The sequence below is a fragment of the Cyanistes caeruleus genome, chromosome 16 (assembly GCF_971803275.1).
Source record: "Cyanistes caeruleus chromosome 16, bCyaCae1.hap1.1, whole genome shotgun sequence".
NCBI lineage: Eukaryota > Metazoa > Chordata > Aves > Passeriformes > Paridae > Cyanistes > Cyanistes caeruleus.
The window spans coordinates 147,776-171,594 of record NC_141716.1 but is presented as its reverse complement, the minus strand read 5'-3'; the positions used below and the strand labels follow the sequence as shown (position 1 = coordinate 171,594).

At 37.2% G+C, this 23,819-nt stretch overlaps 2 protein-coding genes across 50 annotated transcripts in view; one reads left to right on the top strand and one right to left on the bottom strand.

Moving 5' to 3' along the window:
• Positions 1 to 11,564, top strand: part of SULF2 (sulfatase 2) — a 94,284-nt gene extending 82,720 nt beyond the window's left edge. For 6 of the 7 annotated variants that reach the window (XM_086852490.1, XM_086852491.1, XM_086852496.1 and 3 more), the window contains 9 exons: positions 1,059 to 1,155; positions 2,861 to 2,955; positions 4,973 to 5,032; positions 5,458 to 5,627; positions 6,123 to 6,265; positions 6,487 to 6,610; positions 7,089 to 7,119; positions 7,425 to 7,481; positions 8,778 to 9,574. In XM_086852490.1, the coding sequence (XP_086708616.1) occupies positions 1,059 to 1,155; positions 2,861 to 2,955; positions 4,973 to 5,032; positions 5,458 to 5,627; positions 6,123 to 6,265; positions 6,487 to 6,610; positions 7,089 to 7,119; positions 7,425 to 7,481; positions 8,778 to 8,808 (808 nt within the window). In that variant the 3' untranslated portion in view covers positions 8,809 to 9,574. Of the gene's footprint in view, positions 1 to 1,058; positions 1,156 to 2,860; positions 2,956 to 4,972; positions 5,033 to 5,457; positions 5,628 to 6,122; positions 6,266 to 6,486; positions 6,611 to 7,088; positions 7,120 to 7,424; positions 7,482 to 8,777 lie in introns of all 7 variants that reach the window. The other variant, XM_086852489.1, reaches the window with a different exon arrangement.
• NCOA3 (nuclear receptor coactivator 3) overlaps positions 11,124 to 23,819 on the bottom strand; it is a 58,867-nt gene continuing 46,171 nt past the window's right edge. For 21 of the 43 annotated variants that reach the window (XM_086852443.1, XM_086852448.1, XM_086852452.1 and 18 more), the window contains 9 exons: positions 23,109 to 23,297; positions 22,379 to 22,621; positions 20,851 to 20,977; positions 19,964 to 20,135; positions 18,607 to 18,903; positions 17,000 to 17,104; positions 16,386 to 16,611; positions 15,980 to 16,154; positions 14,987 to 15,388 (listed from right to left, as the gene is read on the bottom strand). In XM_086852443.1, the coding sequence (XP_086708569.1) occupies positions 15,127 to 15,388; positions 15,980 to 16,154; positions 16,386 to 16,611; positions 17,000 to 17,104; positions 18,607 to 18,903; positions 19,964 to 20,135; positions 20,851 to 20,977; positions 22,379 to 22,621; positions 23,109 to 23,297 (1,796 nt within the window). In that variant the 3' untranslated portion in view covers positions 14,987 to 15,126. Of the gene's footprint in view, positions 14,258 to 14,986; positions 15,389 to 15,979; positions 16,155 to 16,385; positions 16,612 to 16,999; positions 17,105 to 18,606; positions 18,904 to 19,963; positions 20,136 to 20,850; positions 20,978 to 22,378; positions 22,622 to 23,108; positions 23,298 to 23,819 lie in introns of those variants that run through there. The other 22 variants (XM_023940119.2, XM_086852468.1, XM_086852473.1 and 19 more) reach the window with 2 other exon arrangements.

Below are 23,819 nucleotides of genomic sequence, written 5' to 3'. Positions count from 1 at the left end.
GCTGTTGATATCTGTGTTTTCCATTTGACTTCTGTTCACAGAAGTGAACTAGAAACTCACCAATATGACGAAATGTAGGCATCAGAGAATTTTGCTGTCTTATTCTAGCACTCATGAATGTTCAGGACCCATAAATCACTGTTTGTTTTTTCCCTCTGGAACAAACTGAACTGACTTTTGCCGCCTTAATGGGTGAATCCCAGGTTTGTATAAGGAGCTGTCAGGAAGGTTGTACATTATTTATGAGCCATCCTTAGCAGAAAAGAAGACTGTGAGACAACATATATGAGGTGGTTTAAAGAAAATAAAGGAGTATTGCAAATACTCGGCTTTAATTTAAACAAGCATTCAGAAATGACTGCACAATATTCAACCACTAATAAACTTTCCAGGTGAATCTGTGAAATGGTGATTTTTGCTTTCTTCTTTATTAAATAATTTTAAAAACTGGATTTCACTAGATGTTAATGAAACATACAGATTTTATACTGTCAGAGGGTGTTTTGCTTTCAGAGTGAAGGAGGTACCCTTGAAAGATTCTATTGCTTTTGTAGAAAACAGCAAAACTTCTTTGCTTCTGGTTTGTTTTCTTCTCTTTTCTTTATGGTGTAGTAATACATTGTATAAGGAAGTACTTTATCCTTGCTCCTAGCCCTGCATCACTTAATTATGCATTGGGAAATTGCTTCTGAGTAATACTTGCAGTGCTTGCTAGTTAGTAATGGTTATTTATGTAGAAAGGCTAATGAATAAGCAAGAATCCTGTGTAGCACCATTTACATATAGAAATGAAACAGTCAACAGGTTCTGCTTCATAGAAATATTATCATTGAATTTTTCTACTTAAAAACTTCCATGGCAGCTCAAACCCAGACTTCTTTCCTGGCTCAGAGCACACTTGTATTTTCTTGAATGAACATTGCTTTTTGAATTCTGCATGCCATTTCCAATCCACAGTCTCATTTGTCCTGGAGCTGCGTTATTAAGAGCAGCTGTTTGCATTGCGTGTGTGTGTGTGTATCCACTGTAATAAACACTGTTTGCTTTTCCATGCCAAGGTGCTATATCCTGGAGAACGATACCGTTCAGTGTGACACAGATCTGTACAGGTCACTGCAAGCTTGGAAGGACCATAAACTTCATATTGACCATGAGGTCAGTGATGTTTTCAGTGTGTGTTTTTAGCATTGTCTTCTGTGGGCTGATAGGATCATGCTGACTGTCTGTGTGTCTGTCTGGCTCTGGGTGTCTTTGTCCTTCCCTGGAACCTTTTGAACTTGCTGGCTGATTTCAGAATAGACATTTCAGGAATAATTAAATTATTACAAGTTTGTGAAGACAGGGTGATGAGTGGAGGAGAGAACTGCAACTGAAGGCACAGCTGAGAAATGTCATATGCCTTATGAGACAAAAAAAACTTAAAGCTATCCCCATTCTGGGGAAAAATTAATCTTTTTAACATCTTAATAGCCTTGTTCCCCAGTGGGGAACCTCTCAAAACACAGTCCTCCAATAGTATCAAATATATAAGCCCAAGCTTCATTAGTTTTGGTGGTTCTAGAATTAATTTATTTCACTTGCTACTGCTTTTCTTAACCTTGCACTTTGGAATTTAATTTTTTGTTTTGTATATGTATACCGAAAATCTGGAGGTAATTTGCCCTATGAAATTTGCCAGTAAAACTTTATCTGACATTTGATAATATAAGCTCAAAGCCTTCATGTGTATCGTGTGTGAAAGCGGGTCTAAGGACCAGGTAACAATAGAACAAATGCCAAAGAGAAGCATAAAGGATGGATATCCTGTAATCTCTTACAAAATTACATAAATTCACACTGAAGTTCTGTGTAAGAACTTCTTGGGCCCCTTTTGTTGTAGAGATTGACACACAAGGCAGATAACTTAAAAACTTTCTAGTCTGCTAAGATTAAAAAAGGACAGTTTCAGTATCACCATGGTTTTTCCTTCAAAAAATGTAGCCAGTATGGAATGTCAAAGGAGATGAGAACCCACTTCTGTCCAATTGTGTTTCTGATTTAGGGTCACACGGCTGGATTCTTTGTCCATTTTCCTTGAACACTCTGTCCTGTCTCTGCTTCAACAGTCATAAGCTTCTACTACACCTATGGTCACTGATGGCTAATAGTAGTTCTGCAGACTGTTGTTCACATTAGATTCCTTTGATTTTTCTCAGAGGACTGAGGTAGAGGCCTGCAGTAGCCAAGTGGAAATAAGCCATGCTGTGTGTAAGCCAGACTGAGCAAAAGCAGGAGTTTTATTTAGTGAAAAGAAAGGCAATTGAAAATAAACACTATGGCTGGCACAATTAACTGCTGATTGCTATCCATGTATCCAAACACTGCTAAAGCCTGCTATGAAAAGTGACAGAACCTTGGTGGTTTTCTTTTTCAGAACTTTTGAAGAGGGGATTTCAGATCAATCCTGCCCCATCCCTTTTCCAGTGTCAGAACACGCTAAAATTTAAGACTTCTTTTTCCTTTGAGCAGCCTTTCTCCCCCTGCAAACGTGCTGTAGAGCACAAGAGGCGCAATCACAGTGGATGCAGGACTGTGTATGTGCAACTGTGTCCCCCCATTCCGGCAGCACCACATTCTGCTTTCAGTCAAGAATCAGAGCAGGAAAACTGAACCAGCTTCCTCCTACTATAGTTTCCTTCTGGAAAGCTAGATGATTTGAAAATGCTTATTAGTGATGAGAGCTGTGGAAGGTAGTGGAGAGGAAGCTCTTGGTGACAGTAGAATGAGTTTGAGAAGGTTAGAACAGGACTAAATCATGCTGGTTTTTTTCAACCTCTTGGTGCATTTTTTTTCTTTTTTCTTTTTTTTTTTTTCTTTTCAGATTGAAACTTTGCAAAATAAAATAAAAAACCTGAGGGAGGTCAGAGGACATCTAAAGAAGAAGCGACCTGAAGAGTGTGATTGTAACAAGCTAAGGTATTTTTTTGTACTTCCAAATAATTATTTGTAGTGTGCAAGTGTAACTGATTTATGTCCTCACAGGAGAGGTTTTGTTCAGGATCTGGTTTGTTCAGTGGCTTTCTGCTTTCTGTACTCCTGTGCATGTATTTGGGGGAAGTTGGGCTACTGCACAGGCACTCCACTGTCTGCCAGGCAGGAGTTCAATTGGGCAGTCGACCTCTTGCTCTGCAAATAAGCACAACAGAAAATCTTCCAATCAAAATGTAGTAACCTAAACAGAATTTGCCGCTGAGAAAAGCTGTTCAGAGACACGGAGCACCTTCTTGTGCTCATTGTGATGACAGAGCCAGCTCTGAGGCTGTTGAGAGACAGGTATCACTGAGAGTACTGCAGCCACAGTGACAGAATGCTATGAGGATCACCAAAAAAAGGAAAGCTGTATCTGAATGGAGTCAAAACTGCAAGGCAGCTGTGCTTTAGCTGTGGCTAAAGCACCTGTTTCCAAGTAGACTCTGTGAGAGGGTGTGGATAAAATGTCTCTATCACACTGGTGTCACAGAATGCCTTTTTGAACATAATGCTTAAAACCTTGGAGGCGCAACATCCTCTACAGATATGTTTATGATTGTTGTGGATTGTGGATGTGGCCCATGTAGATCCTGCAACATAGTTTCAGCAGCAGATCCACTAAAATATGGTGATCATAAATTTCTTGGGCTACAGGAGCTCATGTCAAAAACTGCTTAAGATGTATCATTCTAGATGGTAAATAGACAGAATGTTTATATTAGTTTATAATCCACTGCTTTCAAAACTGATAACTGAGTTTACTTAATATGTACTTAAAAGATTAAGTTATTTTTGGTGAATATTTTACAGAAAATGTAAAAAAAATATGTTATTTTTCAAACAAATATAAGGTAGACTTATATTCATGCATAGCATTATTAAGATGACTAATCCCACTGAAATCAAAGAAATTAATCATCCGAGTCACATAAAGTCAAGTGCTTGCATTGCAATTGCTTTGATTTAGGATTTAGAATTAGTTGATGAAATGCCCAGCATCTGTGCAAGATTAGAAAACTGACTGAAGAAGACAGTTCTTTAATAATTTGACTTTGTTAATTTGTCATACTGATTAAACTTATGAATGCTCCCAAAAGTATTAAGAATTTAAAAGATTTGTTTTGAAGGGGATTTTAATTTGGCAATTAATTGAATTCAGATGTACTGTTTAGAAAACAATGTTTATTAAACTACATTTGTGTTTGCTGATTCGTGTAGGTAGTAACTTTACCAAGAAGAAAATATTGCTATTGACTGAGGCTGGTTTTTTGTTTTTGTTTTTTTTAACTTTGGTAACTCCACAGAAAGGAGATTTCTGCAAAATTCTTTAAGAGTTTCTGGAAAGGCAAAGCAGTAGTAACCCAGCAAGAATGTGTATGTCTGCTTACACTGCATATCTCTGAATATATTAGAGACTGCTCTTGCTGGGACAGTTTAATCCATCTTGTTAAAAGTTTTCCTGGAACATCCAGTTAGTAATAATGGAGGACACCCTCACGCCTCCTCCCAGCCCTACAAAGTACAGCTGGTATTGAAATTTTTACATTCAGAAGGAAAATATCAGGAGGGTAGTATAAACTTGTCATTATCTGAACAAATTAGGGAATATTCAGTTGCAGAAATGTAATGTAATTGTAAATCTATTTATGCTATGTGCCTCATGTAGGGAAACAACCAGTCAAAACTAAAATAATAGTGAACCATAGCTGGGCGTGGATCTACATTGCAATGCAGTGTTAGCACACCGGGTGTCACTGTGGACAAAGGACTGAGGAAACAGAGACAGGCTGGGAAGTGCCTGATCCAGTCAAGCGAGGTTGCTTTTATTCATCACATACACTAATAAATTGATGGAAGAAGTGACACTGGATTAAATCTGCTTCAAATCCAGTCTGATAATGTGGTAAAAACGGAGGCAGTTGTCTTGCTGTTGTTCACCAGCAGTGCTGTTTTTATTTTCCAGTTACCATTCAAAACACAAGAGCAAACTGAGACACAAAGGATCCAGTCTTCATCCTTTCAAGTAAGTGAAGGCCTGTTCTTTTGAGAGGGTGTGAAAAATGTAATATTAATATTTGGTCTGTTCACACCAGTTACACACTAGGCAATAGTAGCAGTATTCAATTTATCCTGTATTAAAAAGCATAAACACAGATACACCTGGGCAAGGAACTAAGCCCATAACAAAATCCTTGTAAATTTTAAGATGAGGTCTCTGCTTTTGAAAACAGCACATTGCAAACCTCAAGCCTACAAGCCCATTTGAGAGATCATCTAAAGAAGAAGAGACCTGAAAAGTGGCTGCTTTTTTTTTTTTCCAGTGCATGAAACACCTTTTAATTAAAAAAATGTGGATTCTTTCCCTCCAACAGGCTTATTTTATTAGCTACTTTGTCGTGTTTTAGGTATGTTCAAGTCTAACAGTTTGTATGACCCTAACGTGTGCAGGAAAGCCATACAGGAGAAAGACAGGCTGTGGCTGCTACGAGAGCAGAGGCGGAAGAAGAAACTGCGCAAATTGCTTAAGAGAATTAAAAATAATGACACGTGCAGCATGCCTGGTCTGACCTGCTTCACCCACGACAACCAGCACTGGCAAACTGCTCCCCTGTGGACATGTAAGAATACTGTAAACTAAGGAATAGGTGGGCAAATTTTGGCTAGACTGGGCTGGGATGTTCGGTTGCTAGTAGTTACTGGTTTTATTAGCTCTGTAACCAAAGCCACCTACAGTCTTCTCCATTGTAAGTAATCTCTGTTTCAGTGTCATAATTATTCTTGCACAAAAGGCAAGGAGGTAAAACCAACTGCAAATAACCTACAGACACTAAATTAGTACATTTGTACTTGATCTGCAAGGTATCTCACTATCTGGAATGTTTCACAACCACAGAAGGCAACTAGACAAGATGTTATTGTAATTAGGCATGTAATGTGGGTTAGGTATGTGCAGAACAAGAAGCTGATGCTGGAAGGCATTCTCTGCTTTAGAGCTCAGGAGTGAGAATGAGAGTAACTGTCTAGGAATAAAGTAATAACATAAACAGAAAGTAATTAGCAGTGCTAAAGACAGAAGCATGTAGCTCATGTCTTTATAACTCTTCAATTTGCAGTGGGCCCCTTCTGTGCCTGTACCAGTGCCAACAACAACACGTACTGGTGTTTGAGGACAATCAACGAGACCCATAACTTCCTGTTCTGTGAATTTGCTACTGGATTTTTGGAGTATTTTGATCTCAATACTGATCCATATCAGGTATCTGATCACAGACCTTGAGATCACAGCTCAAGAAACATATTGTTACTTATCAACAATACATTGCAATCATGTAGTATTGCTGCAGGACGTAGTTAAGGCCTGTATCATTTGAACTAGTATAATGTGGCTCTTTCCTGTTACAAATAAACCACCTGTATTACAAAAGTTACTTAATTACAGAGCAGTAGTTATTAACAAGAACTCCCTGTTTATTGCAGCTAATTAATGCAGTGAATACGCTCGATAGAGATGTTCTTAATCAAATGCATGTCCAACTCATGGAACTCAGAAGTTGCAGAGGGTATAAGCAATGCAATCCAAGAACTAGGAACATGGATCTTGGTAAGTGCCTCTTCTATTGCACTCACGAACTCCCGAAAGAACCCCAAAGGACTCTTACCATTATGAAATTTGAATTGGTCAAAAGTTTTTTAGGATTTACTTATACTAGTAATGTCCAGCTGAGGTGATAGCTGCATTCTCAGATTTTTGTACATGTTCAGTTTGTGTTATGTCATGTTTTTAAGATGAAGAATGACAGCGTAGTGAAAAGTATTGTTGAGAGGCAGGAGAAGACGAGGAAGGAAAAATACTGGTGAAAGAATACCCTAATTGCCACTGTGAAGCTCACAGTCAGTTCAAGTTGGAAGGGACTTCCAGAGTTCTGCTGCAAACTTCTGCTCAGTGCAGGATCAGATGTGAGGGCATGCTAGATTATTCAAGGCACCAGGAAATTTGTTAGTCTTGAGTCTTTAGTTTTTAATTTAATTTACCTCATACAGACAATTTCTACTAACGTTGTTAATTTCTCTTCACCTAGGACTTAAAGATGGAAGCTACGAACAGTACAGGTACATTTAAAAAAACAAAAAAAGTTATATTATTAGTCTTAAGTACTACCATCATGCTGAAAGAGCAAGTGTGGGATTGGGAACCACACATGGAAAGGCCTGGCCTGAAAGGGCATTTGAATGAAACACCTTTCCACCCGGCTTGCTTTGAAACATTGGAGCTATTTGTTTCAATGTTACTCTATGTTCTGATCTTAATAGTCAAAATTCTGGCTGAATTCTTCTTCCTCATCTTTCAGATTGTGGTGCTGGTTGTTTTCTTGGTGATGGTTAATTTTTTTTCTCCTTTTGCTGCTGAAAATTAGGCAGTTTCAGCGTCGAAAATGGCCAGATGTGAAGAGACCATCATCTGCCAAGTCACTGTGAGTTGGGAGCAATTCACCAAAAGCATTAACGTATACTTATCTTTTTCCTTCTCTTTTTGCATGCACCACCTTTTTAACATCATCAGCTGTTCCCACAGAATGCTTAGGAGTAAAGTCCTCTAAATTATGCAAGAAATATGATACTGCCATCATTACTAACAGCTATTGCTGCACAAACCTCTTGGTATATGTTTTTTGGAAATCTTGGAACATTAAGGTCAAAGCAATTTCAAACAAGTAAAGGTAGATGCTCAGTTGAAGAAACCAGTTATGGTCAATTGCCAGTAAAAATTAAAGACCAATAAATTGGTTTTGTCTAAAGTAGTAGCAGTTACCTAGTGTTGCTGTAGGACACGGTTCAATGTATGATAAGGAAAAGGATAATTTTATTTTGCAACTTCAGTATTTATAGATTCTTGACAATGACCAGGGATTGGATAATTAGGTTACTACCTTCCCAATCACACTGGTTTTGTGAAATGTCCATCAAAAGACGTTTCTTGGAAAGAATGTATACACATTTATGTTTATAGTTACTTTCCTGGGAAAGTGGCTAGAAACTATGAAAACAAGATCAGAAGGTTTAATTTTCAGGGCAACAACCTAGTGGTTTTTTTACACAATCCAGAAAGAATGAAACCAAGTATCATTTCTCAGGAGTAGTGAGTCATCATGTATTTTCTTGCTCTTTATCCAACTACAGCCTTGTGCTGTGAGCAGAAAAAGGAATTTAAAACAGAAAGTAGACTACAAGACAGATTTGTATCTAGAACAGCTTTTTTCTTACCGAGCTGCCCTTTAAAACTTGATGATGACCTGGTAGTTTTCAAACTGCCAGAGCTCCGAAGTGAGGTACAAATTTAAGTATATTAAAAAGTTACCATTGCCTGTTACTGTCTCTGAATCTCCCCTTAAATAGAAGGCAGAGACTTCAGTTCATTAAAAACCATAATGTGATCTCAAACTGTGCAGTGGAAAGCACAAGCTGAAGTCCCTTCCTAGGCACAGTCTGGTCTTCTTGCCTGAGAGGAGTTACTCATATAATGCAGTGGTTTTATTGCTAATTGAAGAGATCTAAGACTGGCTTTAGAACCAAAAGGAACGTTGAATTAATGAGCTTTGTACAGGTTGAAGTTTCAAACACCATTTGTTTCTGTCGTACACCTGCTATGCTTTTATTGGTGGTTCACAGTGTTTCCATTGTTTTTTACTGTATGGAACCATTAAAAATACTTTTCTTCCTACTTTCTACTAGAATATTATACACTAAACTGCATTTGTTTTATTTTAAAGAGGACAACTATGGGAAGGCTGGGAGGGCTAATCTCCCCCAGCTGCTGCACCTCTGAGGATACAAACTGGACAGGACTTGAATCCATGTACAGACTAAATGAATTGTAACATTCACCTGAAGGACTGGATAAGTCTGAGGCTGAAACAGAATGTTTGAACTGCTGAGCTGAACAGAAGCAGTGAAATTATAGGAAATGCTATATTTTCAGAAATACAGGTCTCTGAAATCCACTATTGTACCTGCTTTTTTGCTTTGGATTATACCTCACCTGCTTCACCAGGCATTTTACTTCAAGAAGACACAACTAATGCTGATTCAGGAATTGACAGAGGAGGAAACCCAACCACATCCCAAAGAGGACTGCCATTGCAGTGGCAGTATTTACACAGACAGCTGAAGGGACCTTAAAACAATTTACAGTTCATGTGTATCTTTAGTTGTCATGAGAAAAACTTCAAACCCAAGTACAACTCTGAAGCAAGATGTAGAAAACAAGGATGCTTTTGCTTATCACTGGGGTAATGTTGAAAAGAACTTTGAAAAGATTCAGGAAGTGAAGTCAGCAGCACCAAGTGTTCTCAACACCATGGCATTTCTTCAATTTCCTCCGAGGATACATTTTAGTTCCACATCTACTTGTCCATCGTATTGTCACTATGAAGATTAGAGAAAATCTTGACTACAAGATGTCAGATTTTTGGAGGGGTTATGTAAATATTGATCAGTGTACTGTTTGAAAATAAATTCCTTCAGGTTGTGAAGAAATTTGTTAATAAAAAAGAGTGTAATGCCCACACACCATTTCTCAAAATGCTAAGGTACTGAAAAATCTTAGTAAATGTACATCTTAAATTTTAACAAAATCAGATTTGCAGGAACATTTTTTTATGTAGTAATATTATACTGTAAGTTCAAAACCAAAACAGTTCCTTTGAAAAAGCAGCATTTGCTTTGCAGTGTAACTTTCACATTTATTTTTTAAAAAGGCAGCTCTGAGAGTTCGACACTTAGAGTCAATAATCTAGTTATACTTCAGTGTGCAAAAAAATAAATGTTCTGAATGACAGTTAATGTTCAAAGGCTTTCATAGGGGAAAAAAACCCTATAATTTTACTAAGGAAGCACAGTGTACAGAATTATCTTAGTAGTTTCATAAGAACATTATTACATATGTTGTAGTACAGGCACTAGCGGTGAGATTTGTATTTATCATTTCTATCATGTTACTTTGCTACCTGTTTTTAAAGGCAAATGCCTGAGGGTGCTTATGGGACAGACTCAACCAACTGTGGCCTTCACTCCTAACGAAGAGGTATTTTTTTCAAAATGCAAACCTTACTTGCCCTTGTAGAAATGCAATATAAAAATATAGCACGGAAATGATTTTGAAACCCTCCTGCTTTTGCAATTAGGAAAATCAAGCAGAATTATATCCAGGCATATCCAGATCCCTGGTACCACAATCCCATACTCAAAAAAGTGTACTTTAATTTAGGAATGAGAAAAAAACCCTCCTCAAAAAGCAGAGGTGAAGTCTTTGTATATGCTAAGTAAGATTGGGCTTGAGTATTTGTATCACATGTGGTAAGTCAAATACATTACCCAAAACTTCCTTGCAAGCTTTTTTAAATTATGGAAGTAAAATCTGAATGTCTGTCTTATTCTAGCCATGTATTTTCATTACAACTTGTTAAAATTTCATGGATTATCAGAAAAATCTACTAGATTATGAGATCCTGGATTCATACAAGTAAGTAAAAAAATACTTACGTTCCCCAAAAACACCTTTTTTTTTTTTTGCTTTCCAGGGAAAAGTTTTAGCTATCTGCCATTCCCAGTGTGCATGGAGAAAGAATATGAGGTTAGATTTTTAAAGAATTTAAACACACGCCCTTGTGTGTTTATCCCATAGTCTCTGGCAAGGTGAGGCTGTGACTGTTAAAATCCTGTAGGGCTAGTGTTACTGCACATGTTATTCATCAGTCAGAAGGTTGAAAAGTTATCTTGTCCCTTTATAGAGTATACTGAGCTGTGAGACTTGCATGTGACACAAGCAGCTGATATTTAATGAAAGGTATGTTGTTTCCAAGTTTGGGGAAAGATACCACCTCTTCTTTCAGCTCTTCTAGAGCTTGCTATTTAAGTTGAAAAAGACATAATTTCTAGGTGCTGTCAGTGCTAAATGTGTGCCTCATAAGTGAAAGGTCTCAGCTTTTACAGCCAACTAGGATAAAATGTAAATCATTCTTCATACACAGTTTTCATCAGTAATAGCAGGGAATTTTCTTGGATCTTTACTGGGTAATCAGCCTTAAAGTACTAGCTCATACAGTGTCACCAAGTTCTGATTTTAAATAGAAACCTTTATTTACATTAATATCCAAACACAAAAACCACAAGGGCAGTAACACCTTACAACCAACCCTTTTATAATAAATCAGTCCCCATGATTTTTCTGTTTTGCAAAATAAAGATACAGATATTTCAAGCAATACTTATAAATGTAATCTAAACTTAGATGCAATTCTCAACACCGTATGCCTTCTCCTGAGAATTTTTTAAAATATTGTTCTCAGAATTACATGGTTTCACACTTGCTGTATCATTCTGTCATCGGGTAGTCTGCACATAAATTCTGTAATAAAAGGTGTGCGAATTGGTGCAACAGTCAAGTAAGTTTTGTTTTGTGACAGAAAAGTGTTCTGAATTTCTCACTTTGGAAGCTGTATTTTAGGCCAAGAAATAAGTACAGTACATATGAGTTTAATAAACACATTTTTCTTTGAGCACAGATTTTTTGTGATCAAAAAAGTAACAGAGACATAGAAAAACAACATTCATCTATGCAGCAGTGATCAGAGGTTGCTATACTAGCTAATGCATCTCTTACTGCTGAATAATGTTACATGGGTTTTGTTTTAAAAAAATTCAGAAAAATCTACTGCTATAGGACCAGAGCAACATTGATGGTGGTAACTAAATGCTGAGAGACTTCAAACTAGATGTACTATTTAGTGCTGCCACGAAAGATGCCATCAATGCATTTTAAAATTGCCCCCTTGCCCCTTCATCAAGTTTAACCTAAAAAGCTTTTAATTCAGAAAAGAGTAGGTACTGGAAAGCGCCAACATTCTAAGCAGATGAGAAAAGGATGAGCCTTTATAATGGCAGTCAGGTAAGTACCAGTTATACATAGATGTATAAATAGAATTACTAATTTTAAAAGAAATCATACTACAATATGTATATAGCAATACATAGTTTAACAGCTCACCTAATGAAAGCGACCAGTGTTTGTAGTTTCCATCAGTATAATGAACTACAAAATATGACTATTTCTGTACTCTGATTTGATATAAAAGGCAAAGGATTGTTGCCTTTCACCCTCAGTAAGCAGCATTTGCGCAAAAAATAGATATGTTCCAAGAAATGAAAAGATAAAAGTTCCCTAGGCTTTTAAAAGTTTTGCATTATAAACACACATTAATTGGACTGAAAAGTTCAAATAAATGCTGTGATAATCTATATACTCAGTACTGGTGGAAGAGACAGGGTTGCATGAAGTAGATTGACTGGCTACATTCCCTTTGAAACAGAGTTGGCTAGGTGTTAAGGATGAATTTTTGAGAATATTCATCCTGAAACTTCTGTTAAAATGAAAGATCACTGAACAATAAAACACCCTCTTGCTAACAGTACCGAGAATAAGCAAAAAAGAACACAGATCAGGGTTTTTTTTTTTGTTTCTTTTACTCATTTGGGAGAAATCAGTTTTCCATTACACAATGAACAACAGAACAGAAGCACCACACATCTTAAACATTTCTGGATCATCCCTTATGAAGGTTTAGCAGTTTAATTCCTTGTAACTGCAAAAAGTGCAAAGCACCCAAAATGGAGGTGGGGAAAAAACCCCCCATGCTATCACCAAATAATATGTAACCAGACTTAAATACTACTAGGACAGAAATCTGCTTAGAAAATACATTCGTTAATATTAGAACAAGCCAATAAGGTGTAGACATTTGGATAAAGTGTGGCTTAATATCCTTAAAGACTGCTGGATGTTACATAACAACAAATCTTTTGCAACAGACAAACATTTTCAAAGAACATTCAGTGTTCATTAAAATTGACCAAAAAGACAATCCAGATTCATCAATTGAAAAGGCAACCTATTACAAACAGACGTGTCTGTCCTGACAAGTTGTAAGATCTTACAATGCAGAGCCACCTTGTCAAATTGCCAAAGGTAAGAAGTTTAACAAAAGTGCTCACAGGTGGAGGAAGTATTGAACAACCGATTTTATTTTTTTATAAAAAGCTCTGTGTAAAAGATGTAAAAATAAATGAAGTATTGAAGACCAAAGAAGAGAAATATGTGGGCCAAAGTCACTCAGCTTTCCGAGTCCTTAAATTTAGGGGGGAAAAAAAAAAATTAAAATTGTTTGGACCTCAACTACACTCAGTTTCCAGAAGTTAATGGCGTTAAATATTTAGCTTCACAAACTCTGCAAAAATGAGTTAGTGACCTACAAAAGTCATATATATAATACACTATTTTAAAGATCCTATTTACAAAATTTATTCACAAAAAAGACTGCAAAATTCTGATTCTGCCTGCAGTGTTTTGCCTTGAGTTTTCTGAAGTTATTTTCAAAGAAAGATGAAAGATTATTGCTCTCATTTCTACACACAGAAAACATTATGCAGTCTTTTGAAATAATTGTTAAGACTGTGTTTGAGAAGGAACATGAGTACACCCTATCTTCATATTAAGTAATTATCAAAGATATTGCATTAATCCATTATATAGTCTTCTATAAAGTGCACTCAGCTGCACAGCAATATGTAAATATTAGTCACAATTGTATTTAAATAATTTAAATTGTTCACCCTCTTTTTAACCCTTGGCTTCAACAGATAGGATTTTGGACTAGCATGTGCCAATTAATTTTGCACTGCTACTTTGCTTGGAAAATCCCTGACTCTTAGGGTAAGAGATTAAAAGCAGCATTTATATTCAGGAATTCATATAAAAGAGTCAAGGCTAAGAACTACATTCTCTGACAGATATTATTATTAGAGAAGTCAGGAAATTCTTACCACTGTGACTTCTCTGGGCACTTTTGTCTGCCTGGGCTCAACGCCTTTGGATAGCTACAGTAAACAGGTAAGGTATACCAGGAGTCTACCCATCAAATGTATTAAAATGGCATCACCAAATTCACATTTCTAGAGGAAGAGTGCCAAAAATATTAACCACAACATACAGTAATACATAGGCTGCTTCTACTAAAATGTATTTTTGTTGGGTACGGGTTTTTTTTGGTTTGTTTTCCTCTCGATGAGGAAATTGATCACTAGTTTCTCTATGCCCAGTATGACTTGCCATGAAGAATGTGTCATTTTACTTTCTAACACCAGTGCATTCAGCCATTCTTGTTTCAAGATGTGGTTCTATATGTCAGCAGTATTTCTGTTAAAGAAAAGATATTTTCATCAGAGAAGATATCTTTACTAAAAGAAATTGTTCATGTACTGTATTTGGAAGAAGAAACTATTGGCAATAAATGCTTAGAAGTAGAATAGCTTCTTACTGCTTCAATTTGAAAAAACTTTTTTAGAAAATAAATGCTGTCCTAGAATTTCCTAAACGAACTATTTGGGTAACTTTATGTCACGTAGATTTGGAAAATCTGACATTTCAACTTTATATTCTCCTCTTTATGAAAGGCATTTTTTGTATCAAAGTCCTCCAAACCTTTACTTAACCCACAGAAAGCCTCATTATTCTGCTCTGAGGACTGCTTCCTCAGGTATGCTGGATAAAATTTCATGAGATACTTTCTACTTGAATAGATTTAGCTTCTGTCGGTGTCATGTTGCTCATCCTAGGTAGTTTGTGGAAAGATTGTACCAAAAGTGTAGTTTGTGTTTCAGCTTTCTTTTCTGTGCCTGTTACTAGCACGTTTTCACCTTACATGAGGGGGTCTAAATTTTCCATAGTTTCTGGCTATGCGTAACTTCTTCTAAGGTATTGTAAGGGCAAGTGTCATTATCAGTGTCTGCCAGAAGGATACTGCACTATCAGGACTCTTAGCCTGACTCATAAGAGCTCTTATATATCATTTTCAAGATCCGCTGAAGATGCATTTCACAATGTCCACGGGTTTTTTTACTGAGCTTTCTCCAGCTTCAGAAGTATTTCATCATCCTTTGTGCAGTTTAAGGCTTGATCCTACCCATGATACTTCAAAGTCAACAGTTAATCCCAGCATACAGCTTGGGTTCATTGTAAATTTGCTTATGTATCATCAAAAAGAAAGTATCTCTTAGGACATAAAATTAATATTCCCACAGATGCAAATACAAGAGAGATAATTGAGAGCAGGATTGTGCCAGAGGAGTGGACTCAATGGAAAAAGAGTCAGCAAATCTTTTCATCAGTCTTGATGTATGACTTACCTGGTCTGGACCCATAGGCAGTCCTGACATAGGCATGGTACTAATACTCATCTGTCCAATGTGGCCACTGCTGCCATTCATGTGCATCATACTGTACGCTGCTGGGTTACCTTGATGGCTGAACTGCTGCTGGGGAAAAGAACTGAAATACAAAAGGACAAATAAAATCGCCTTCCAAGAAGTTTACACACTGATGTATTGCCTTCCCTGCACCAGCTGTCAACACGTGAAAGATAAAACTATCTTCACATTTACCTGTAGTATCTAGCATGGAATTTTCTTTTACCTAGTATCTAACATGGAAACTCCCCCTCCCAAAAGGAATTTGAGTTTTTAGAAATGCACAGTTGTAGGTGTATGCCTAATGGAACCTTTTTGGAGGCTACTATTACAGCTGTATCATCCATTATAATACTATTTGATATTTTGTATTTCCCCACCCCCTTCCCCAAGTTTTTTTTTTTTTAAATATTAAGTTAATATTTAAAGACTGTTGCTTCTGGTTACAAAAATTGTAGAGGTCCAATATGAATCAATGGAGCTAAGCATAAAATACACTTAATCATTTTATTTCCTGAATCAGAGCAGGATGAAGGACAACACAGATACTAGAAAGACAGTTACTTTTTCCTCTAGTAAATCCTTTTCCTGCTACATGCTATTTAACATAGTTTCTTCCTCCAGCAAAATGAAAGACACTTTTTGAGAAACGGGTTGTAATCATGAAGTTCACCTGTTTCTGGGCATGCTTCCTGAGGGCCAGCCCTTCATCTCTGAGGACTGGTACATTGTTGCTGACTGAGGATGCTGCAGCATAGGGTTCTGTGAGGGTCCAATTCTTGATGATATCATTGGATTGGGAGGGCTTGATACTCTACTAAATGCAGATTCAGGTTGCTGGCTTATTCCTTAAAATAAAACAAAGGAATCAGACACAATTAACTTCAGTTATCATCACCTAGTACTTCTAGTTTATCTTCTTGCAGTGATTGGAAGGGGAAAAGTCATCCTTTTTTGTAGCAGTATATTCCACTTTTCAGAATGATTCGTATTTAGGTAGTTTGGATTAATAAAAAAAAGGGGAAAGAAAACCAGACAAATGAAAAAAAAAAAAAAGCTAAACATGTTAGTACTAGTACCATAATTAGGTGGATAGGGGAATTGCTGTGAAGGAACTTGAGCCATTGGAGGGCCTGTCAAAGCACTATCCATGCTTCCTGAGGCTGTCACATTTGGTGGTGGACTGAAGGCCTGAGGTTGCTGTTGCTGCTGCATCATTATTGCCATCCTCTGTTGTCTAAAATGGTGACTTATCAGTTCCCTGTTTCGCTGAGCCACCATTTGAGCATTAAGAAAACCTTGCTGCTATCCCCCAGAGAGAAGAAAAATCGTATTAGAAGATGTTTTTACAAATAAAATCATATCAGTCAATCAAATTAATTCCTAAGACCCAGAAAGTCAAGGAAAACCCACAGCCAGTACAAAAAATAGTGATCAAAATATTAAGACAAAAGTTTCAATTAAACTGTCGGTAGTGCTAAACAAATGATGATATTTTACACAGAAAGACCTGGCATACTCAATTGACAGCATGACATAATGAACAAATCCCCCTTCAATCTCAGGAATAAGGGAGGTAAAAATCCCCCTTTTATCTTAAATTATGCAGAGGAACAAAACCAAAGAGGAATGCTGTAAAGCCACGAAAGAAGGTTGAAATTCTAAACAGATGGCTACGGTAATAAGTACTTACCTGGGATCCCACCTGTGGCTGCATAACTGGTCTCATCAGTGAGTTAGTACCGCTTACTGGATTTTCCGTTTTTATTTCAAGCGTTTGATGGGTCTGATTCATAAACTTGGAAAAAAGACATTTTAACACTATTAGCTTGAAAATAACAGTATCTGAACAAAGTAATGGCAACTCCTGCAAAAAACACTTTTTTTACAGACCCCTTGAATCCATAAAGTGAAATGGCTAATTTCTGCGTTGTCTAATGTACATGAAGAACCAAACTACTTGTTTAAACAGCACAAACACACAAAAAGAAAAACCCTTCAAACAGTGCAGCATTAACTGGCTTTGGTTTTTTATTTCCTTTGAAATGAGCACCCCTTAGGAATAAAGAGCAGATATCTATTTGTTTCCAACAATTAGTGTCACAGAAAACAAAGAGAGAACACAGTATTTCCTAACACTGCCCATTCCATGTGTGGAGACGAAAGGGTTGAAAAATGGAAGATTGTCAAGAAGAGAGAAGAAATTGTTTTTAGAATTGTTTTCTCTCAAGGACCAACCATGCACCTGGGAGCTGCTAGAAAATACTCCAGCTGAGAAAATTAATGTATTTATGTTTGCTCTCAGATGTTGTCTGTCTGTAGAGAAGAAATGGAATTTTCTCACAAAAGACAGCAGGATGTTGTTAAAGATTTTTAAAAGCCTTTCCCATATACTTGGGCCTCTCTGTAAAGGTGGGGAAAGGGAGATAAGAGGGTTTGGAGATGTGAAACTACAGCCTGGTGAAGGACTGTGCATGCTCCAGGCCCTTTTGATATGGAATGCAGAGCTGAGGCCTTGGTGCTTTTTGCCCCTGCTAAAATGAGTTTAACAATATACATGTCTCTGTTTTTTGGAATCCAAGATGATGGAATAAACCTACTCTTTGCACTTCAGCTGTGTTGTTGTTGCCACCTGCATGTATTCTGTTCACACACCATGTCACACAGCAGTAGTTCAGTTTTCCTAGTTTTATTTACACACTGTATTTAATACCAAGCCTGCATTTTCACATGGGGATATCAATGGGGAATCCTTAATCATGCACCAATTTTTTAAGGCGTGTTCTCAACATAGTGTTAAGATCTATTGTCTGTATCCTCTCACCCTTCATCCGAAGAAAATACCTGAGATGACATCAAATCACCAAATGGAAAGCAAACCCACATATCAATAAGCCAAAATGATTAGTTAGAAAGCACAGTGGGAAGAAAGCAACACCTGATTTACAGAAGAAATACAGCTCCTTGAATGTGCTAGCTGTGAGGTTCTGAAAAACTAGAGATCATGCAGTTACATTGTACAAAAGCACTGTTTTAACTAGCAGTAGTTTTGTGTGCTGCAGGAACCAATCCAGTCTGTAGCTGGGGAAGCTGATGAAGGAGAAACACTTGTCCTAATAAATGTTCTTCCACTCCTACAACCATCAGGTTCAGTGAGAACCACTGTCAAAATAGAAGATCCACCCTCTCAATTGTCTTTTGTAATGTCCATTGTTATGTATGTGAAGCAACACAATTCTGTGTGCAACTGATTCCATTCTGAAACATGAAGGAAGTGAAAATGTAGGAACAAAGAATTACCTGCTGTCCCTGGAGCCTCTGCTGGAGCTGCATGCGCAGCTGCTTTGGTGTGTTGGTGCGAGGTCTCATCACGTTTGCTCGGGGATGCAAACTTTGCAGAGGAAAATTGCTCGGTTGGCTCATCTGATTCATCACTGAATTAAAAGACGGCTGTTGTCCCTGGATGTTACTAAAACCTCCTGGCATTGCTACCCCTTGCCCTTGATAGGGTTGACCATATAACAAAGGCTTCTGGTCAATCATAACTGAAGATTCCTGACCTTGAAATGAATCTTGTTTGGGTTCCAAAGCTTGTCCCTTGAACAGATACAGAAGCGCTTTCACTAGTATATATAGAATTCCTAAAGAAGCAATAAAGTTAACACAGCATTGTCGTCCTGAAAACTCAGATTCTGAGCTTGCTAACATAGTTTTCTAAGGACTTTCCCAGGACAGGAACCGTAAAAATAGATATGTGTAGATTCTTTCTGTTACACGTCTTGTGATGGGCATCTCTCATGGCCAGTGCCATGAGAAAGTGTTATCCTGACCATCCAATCCCTGGCTGTGGTCAAAAGCCTATAAATCCTGGGAGGGAAAATAAACTTTGCTCTTTCTTTCACCACACCTCGACCTGTGTGCATGTGATCTATTCATCTTCAGCAGCAACACAGCATAATACACCAGCCAGCAATTTTTTGGATAGAACATAGCATGGACAACTACTGTTAGTTCTGTCTCAAAACTAATGAAATAGCAAAAGTGATTAAAAATAATAACCATTATTTTTAAATCAATTTTGCTACACGCTGCATACACAGGCAGACCAGTGTCACCATTCAAGCTCTTCTGCACTTTTTGATGGTATTTGTACAAATGATAGTGTCATGTTGTGGGTCTTAGCAACTTCCAAATTACAGAATTTCTTTTTCCTGTTTGCTAGCCATGCAAATTCAACGTGGAGCTGAAGGAGAGGGAAGCATCCACATCACTGCCAGTCAATTAATTCACAGCCTAAGCTCAGCTGATGGCAGGCTACTAAGGAAACCCAACACAATTTTCAGTTTATAGAATTATAATGAATTACACCCACACTAATGAACTCCAACCTATAAATAGCAAGGCATTATGCAATAAACTTCTGTAAGAATATGCCACTTTATATTTCTTGTCATGCAGAAGAAATTTAATCCATACTGAGCTTCAGTACCCATTGAACATCACTAGTCAATGTAAAGGTTTCCAAAGGGAAATATATGACTATGAAGATGATGTGAGGAGATGAAGTAAATGAGCAGGCCCTCTTCACTTTTTTTTCAAGTAACAAAAATAATACTGGTCTTTGGAACATAAATGGCCAAAATATCTGTTTACTTACTTGGTTTACAAGATCAGGAATTCCTAATGCTCTGTCAATTTCTTCCAGACCTGTGACATCTGTATTACTCAGTAATGTGTGCAGCTGATCCAGAAGTGCCCTTTCATCATTCTGGCCTTCCATGTTTGGTGCCGAACATAAAAGATCATCCAAAGAGCTTCTAACTAATTGTCTATAAATAAAAAAACCCAACAAAACACTAAAATAATAGAATCAATAAGGTTGGAAAAGACCTTCAAGATCATGGAGACCAACCTTTGAGTGAATACCACCTTGTCAATCACACTTACAGCACGAAGTGCAACATCAAATTTTTTCTTGAACACATTAGGAATGGTATCTCCACCACCTGCCTGAGTAGCCTGTTCCAATGCCTGACCACTCTTTCAGTGAAGAAATTCATTACAACCATTACAAGGAAAGCTACAGTTTTTATATAATGTATTGACCTGGGTATGATTAAGTATTATAGTCACCCAGATGACTGAAGTAAGACTTAACAACTTAAATCCCAAATTTATGTCCTAAAATGTCCATTAGCCTTCTGTGCATCCTTGAATACACATAAATTCTGTTTTGTCCTGGCTTCTGCCATATGCCACAGAGAGATGATTTCAGAGTCCCCTCTCTTTCTTCTGTGCCTCCCAACTCAAGGATTGATCAACTTTATTAACAATGCCTTTTGTGGAGCTGGGATAAAAAATATCCAGTGTCAGATCATCAGCAGAAAGGAAACATTTCTGAAACACTCCAGAAACAGAATTCTGGCTGCAATCTATTATCCCCACTGTGTATGCTACACAATTTTATTTTCAGGTCTTAAATTCTTCCAACAGACAGCAAACAGTTTGTATTGAGAATTACCTTAAAACCTTCCCCAATTCTACCTGTTTTGTGAACCCCGTGATGCTTGCTCCATGGACATCATATTATCAGGCCACAGTCCAGGTTGGTTAGAAGGTCCAGGCTGTCCATACAGATTTCCTCCCATGTCAACATTTATCTCATTTGGCCCTGCAAGGTGAAACATTTGTATATTTTTTAAAAACTGAAGGTCTCATCTTGCTCTCCTAGTGTTCACATTAGGATGATCACACAAATTGTCAAGCAGCTTTGTGAGCTTTCCATTATGTTTTACAGTGTATGCACACATAAACTGACAGTCAAGGTAATTTCACATATATGAGACAACAGATCAGACAGCAATCTAGACCTGCTACCCTTTTAGAGCAGAATTGCTATTTCTAATCCTTTAGCCTCTAAATGATTAGAAATTCAGGCGCACAATAGACATAGCACTTTACATGAAAAACAAAACCCCAACAAAAATTCTGGACAATGACATCTGGGTACCAGCAAAGACAGAGTCATAGTGACATCAAAATCTCGCATTTTAAATTCCAACACAGAGTGGAAATCAAAAGAAACACAAACTATACATAACATTTTGCTCTTTGGGAGTGCTTTCTTCCTTCTACCTATCCAGGGACATACAGCACTACATAGGAGAGCTGATGTCATCCCATTATTTCCCAGTATCTGTATGAATCATCCAGCGTCTATGATTTCTAGGAAGTTAGGCTGGAAAATTCTGACTTAATCAGGACTGCACAAATTTCTTCTGTATTTAATCTTATATCCATTTGTTGCATTGAAATAGTAAGTCTGTTTAAGAGAGCTGGTAGCTTTCCATTATAAGGAAGTAATGCTGTGTATTTCAGCTGATTTGGGGCATACTGGTATTGGCACAGTAGACTGGAGAATTTTAGCTCTACAGTAAACCTTTGCTAAGACGTACAGAACAGAAAAAACCCGCAGGCTTTAAGATTGCTCATATTTTAGACACACGGCTTATTTTCTCTCATGCACACATGAATACTTTGAAGAAAAACAGTATTTGCAATATGAATTTATATGAATTTTGGCTACTTCATGTGAAAAGAATTTTGAAATACTAGAGAGAAAAACTTCTTTAAAAGACATTGACTACCAAGAAGTTAACAGGAAAAGAACAAAACAAAAAAAAAAACCCCAAAAACAAATCTATATCATACAGGATGAATTAAATTAACCACAATGCTAGTATCTTCACATATGGAGTCATAGTTGCCATTTAGTTCCTGGAATTTAGCAGAGAAGTATTGCACTAAAGAAATACACAGAAATTATCCCCCCATGAAATCTCAGGACCCAGGACAAATTATTTGTGTATGAGATACACAGCACCAGAAGAAAACAAGAACATCACCAGAAAGTCATAAAACATCATAGTGAAGGAACGTAGTGAGTTTCTACCTCAAAAAGCCTTTCAATGAAAAACTAGCATTTTACCAGAAGTGCAAAGATTCTTCTGATGAATGCTCACCAAGAAACCAGTGAGACAGTGCTATGTAGGACAGTAAATTAAGAACTTACTCATGTGAATCATTTGCTGTTGCAGCATTGGCCTAGCACCAGGTATGCTGTTGGAGCGAACAGGCAGCCCAGACACAGAGCCAGCCTCTGGGGTCCTCGGAAGGGCTGCACTAAATTCAGGTCCCGGTCTCAACACTGAAGCAGAATTTGCAGATTCCAATCTGCAATTCACTTTGGAGTTTGGCAAACCCCAGTCTCCTGACTGATGCTGATTCATCACCAGATTTCTGCTGGGAGCACTTGCTATAATAAAGAGCAGAAAACACAAAAATTTATTATCTGGAATACATGATGTATTTTGTTTTTAGAATTATTTTCCTGTTTCACCAAGAGCAATTGACTCAAGTCCTACAAAAGCATCTAGAGCTCACCATGCCGAGTTCTAAATCATAAAGAAATTATATGAGTCTAAATACATGTAAAATTCATAATGGCCAGCTACCACTGTGAACTGTTCTTGCTTCTATATATCAAAAGCACATGTTAAATTAAAAACTCAAGACAGTAAAAAATAATTTAACTAATGAAAGTACTAGTAATGCACAGATAGTGAACAGTTGTGCTTATAATTTTAGCTAAGATAATAATTCAGAAGTATTAATGATGGTAAAATTAAAATTGTTTAATGTTAAAGGTTCTTGTAACTCAAATTTATATTTTAATCTGGCAACTTTTTTACATAAGAGCTATTTCCTTTACAATGAGAACTGTTTGTATGCAACCAACAAACCCAGATTTGCTCCAAAATTTTCTTGACTTTCAACCATTCTTGGACTTCCACTGATCAAGTTTTGCTTTTGTAACATGGAGAACGCATTGACATTCCTCACTGAAGCACCTGAGCCCATAGGGCTGTCTAAAGACAAGGCTCTGTTAAAAGGTGGGCGGGTAGTCTGCACAGACTGGGGACTCTTCACACCTGTTAAAGAATTAAAAGATGCATGCAACTGTATATTTTAAATAAAATATGCTATTAATGACTTAAATTAGTCTCATCTCTTTATAAGCTCATATACTTGATCTTAAGCAAGCCAGGAACAGTTATGTTACTTATGTTTTCATAACAAAAATTCACATTTTGAACACATATTTAGGACCTTTTGCAGGAAAAGACAAAGGCAGTTCCCTTTGGCCCTACACAGAAAAAGAGGTTCATTTTAATTTAAGTTCTGTAATGAACTTATTATTACAGACTTCTTGATAGATATAAGTGGAGTGCCCTGACTTTGGTTAACTCACACACGGAAGTAGAAACAAATAGTTGTTTGGAACAGCAGAAATCCAGATATGTTGTGTTCCTGAGCACAGTGTCCTCTACAGACAATTAACCCACAAATCACTGTGCTTCACAGCCAATAGTGACAGTGACCTTGTGTGTTCTTGTACATGGTTTTATATTTTTTCATTATACATGTTTCACCTCCTTTGGTTATTTTAGCAA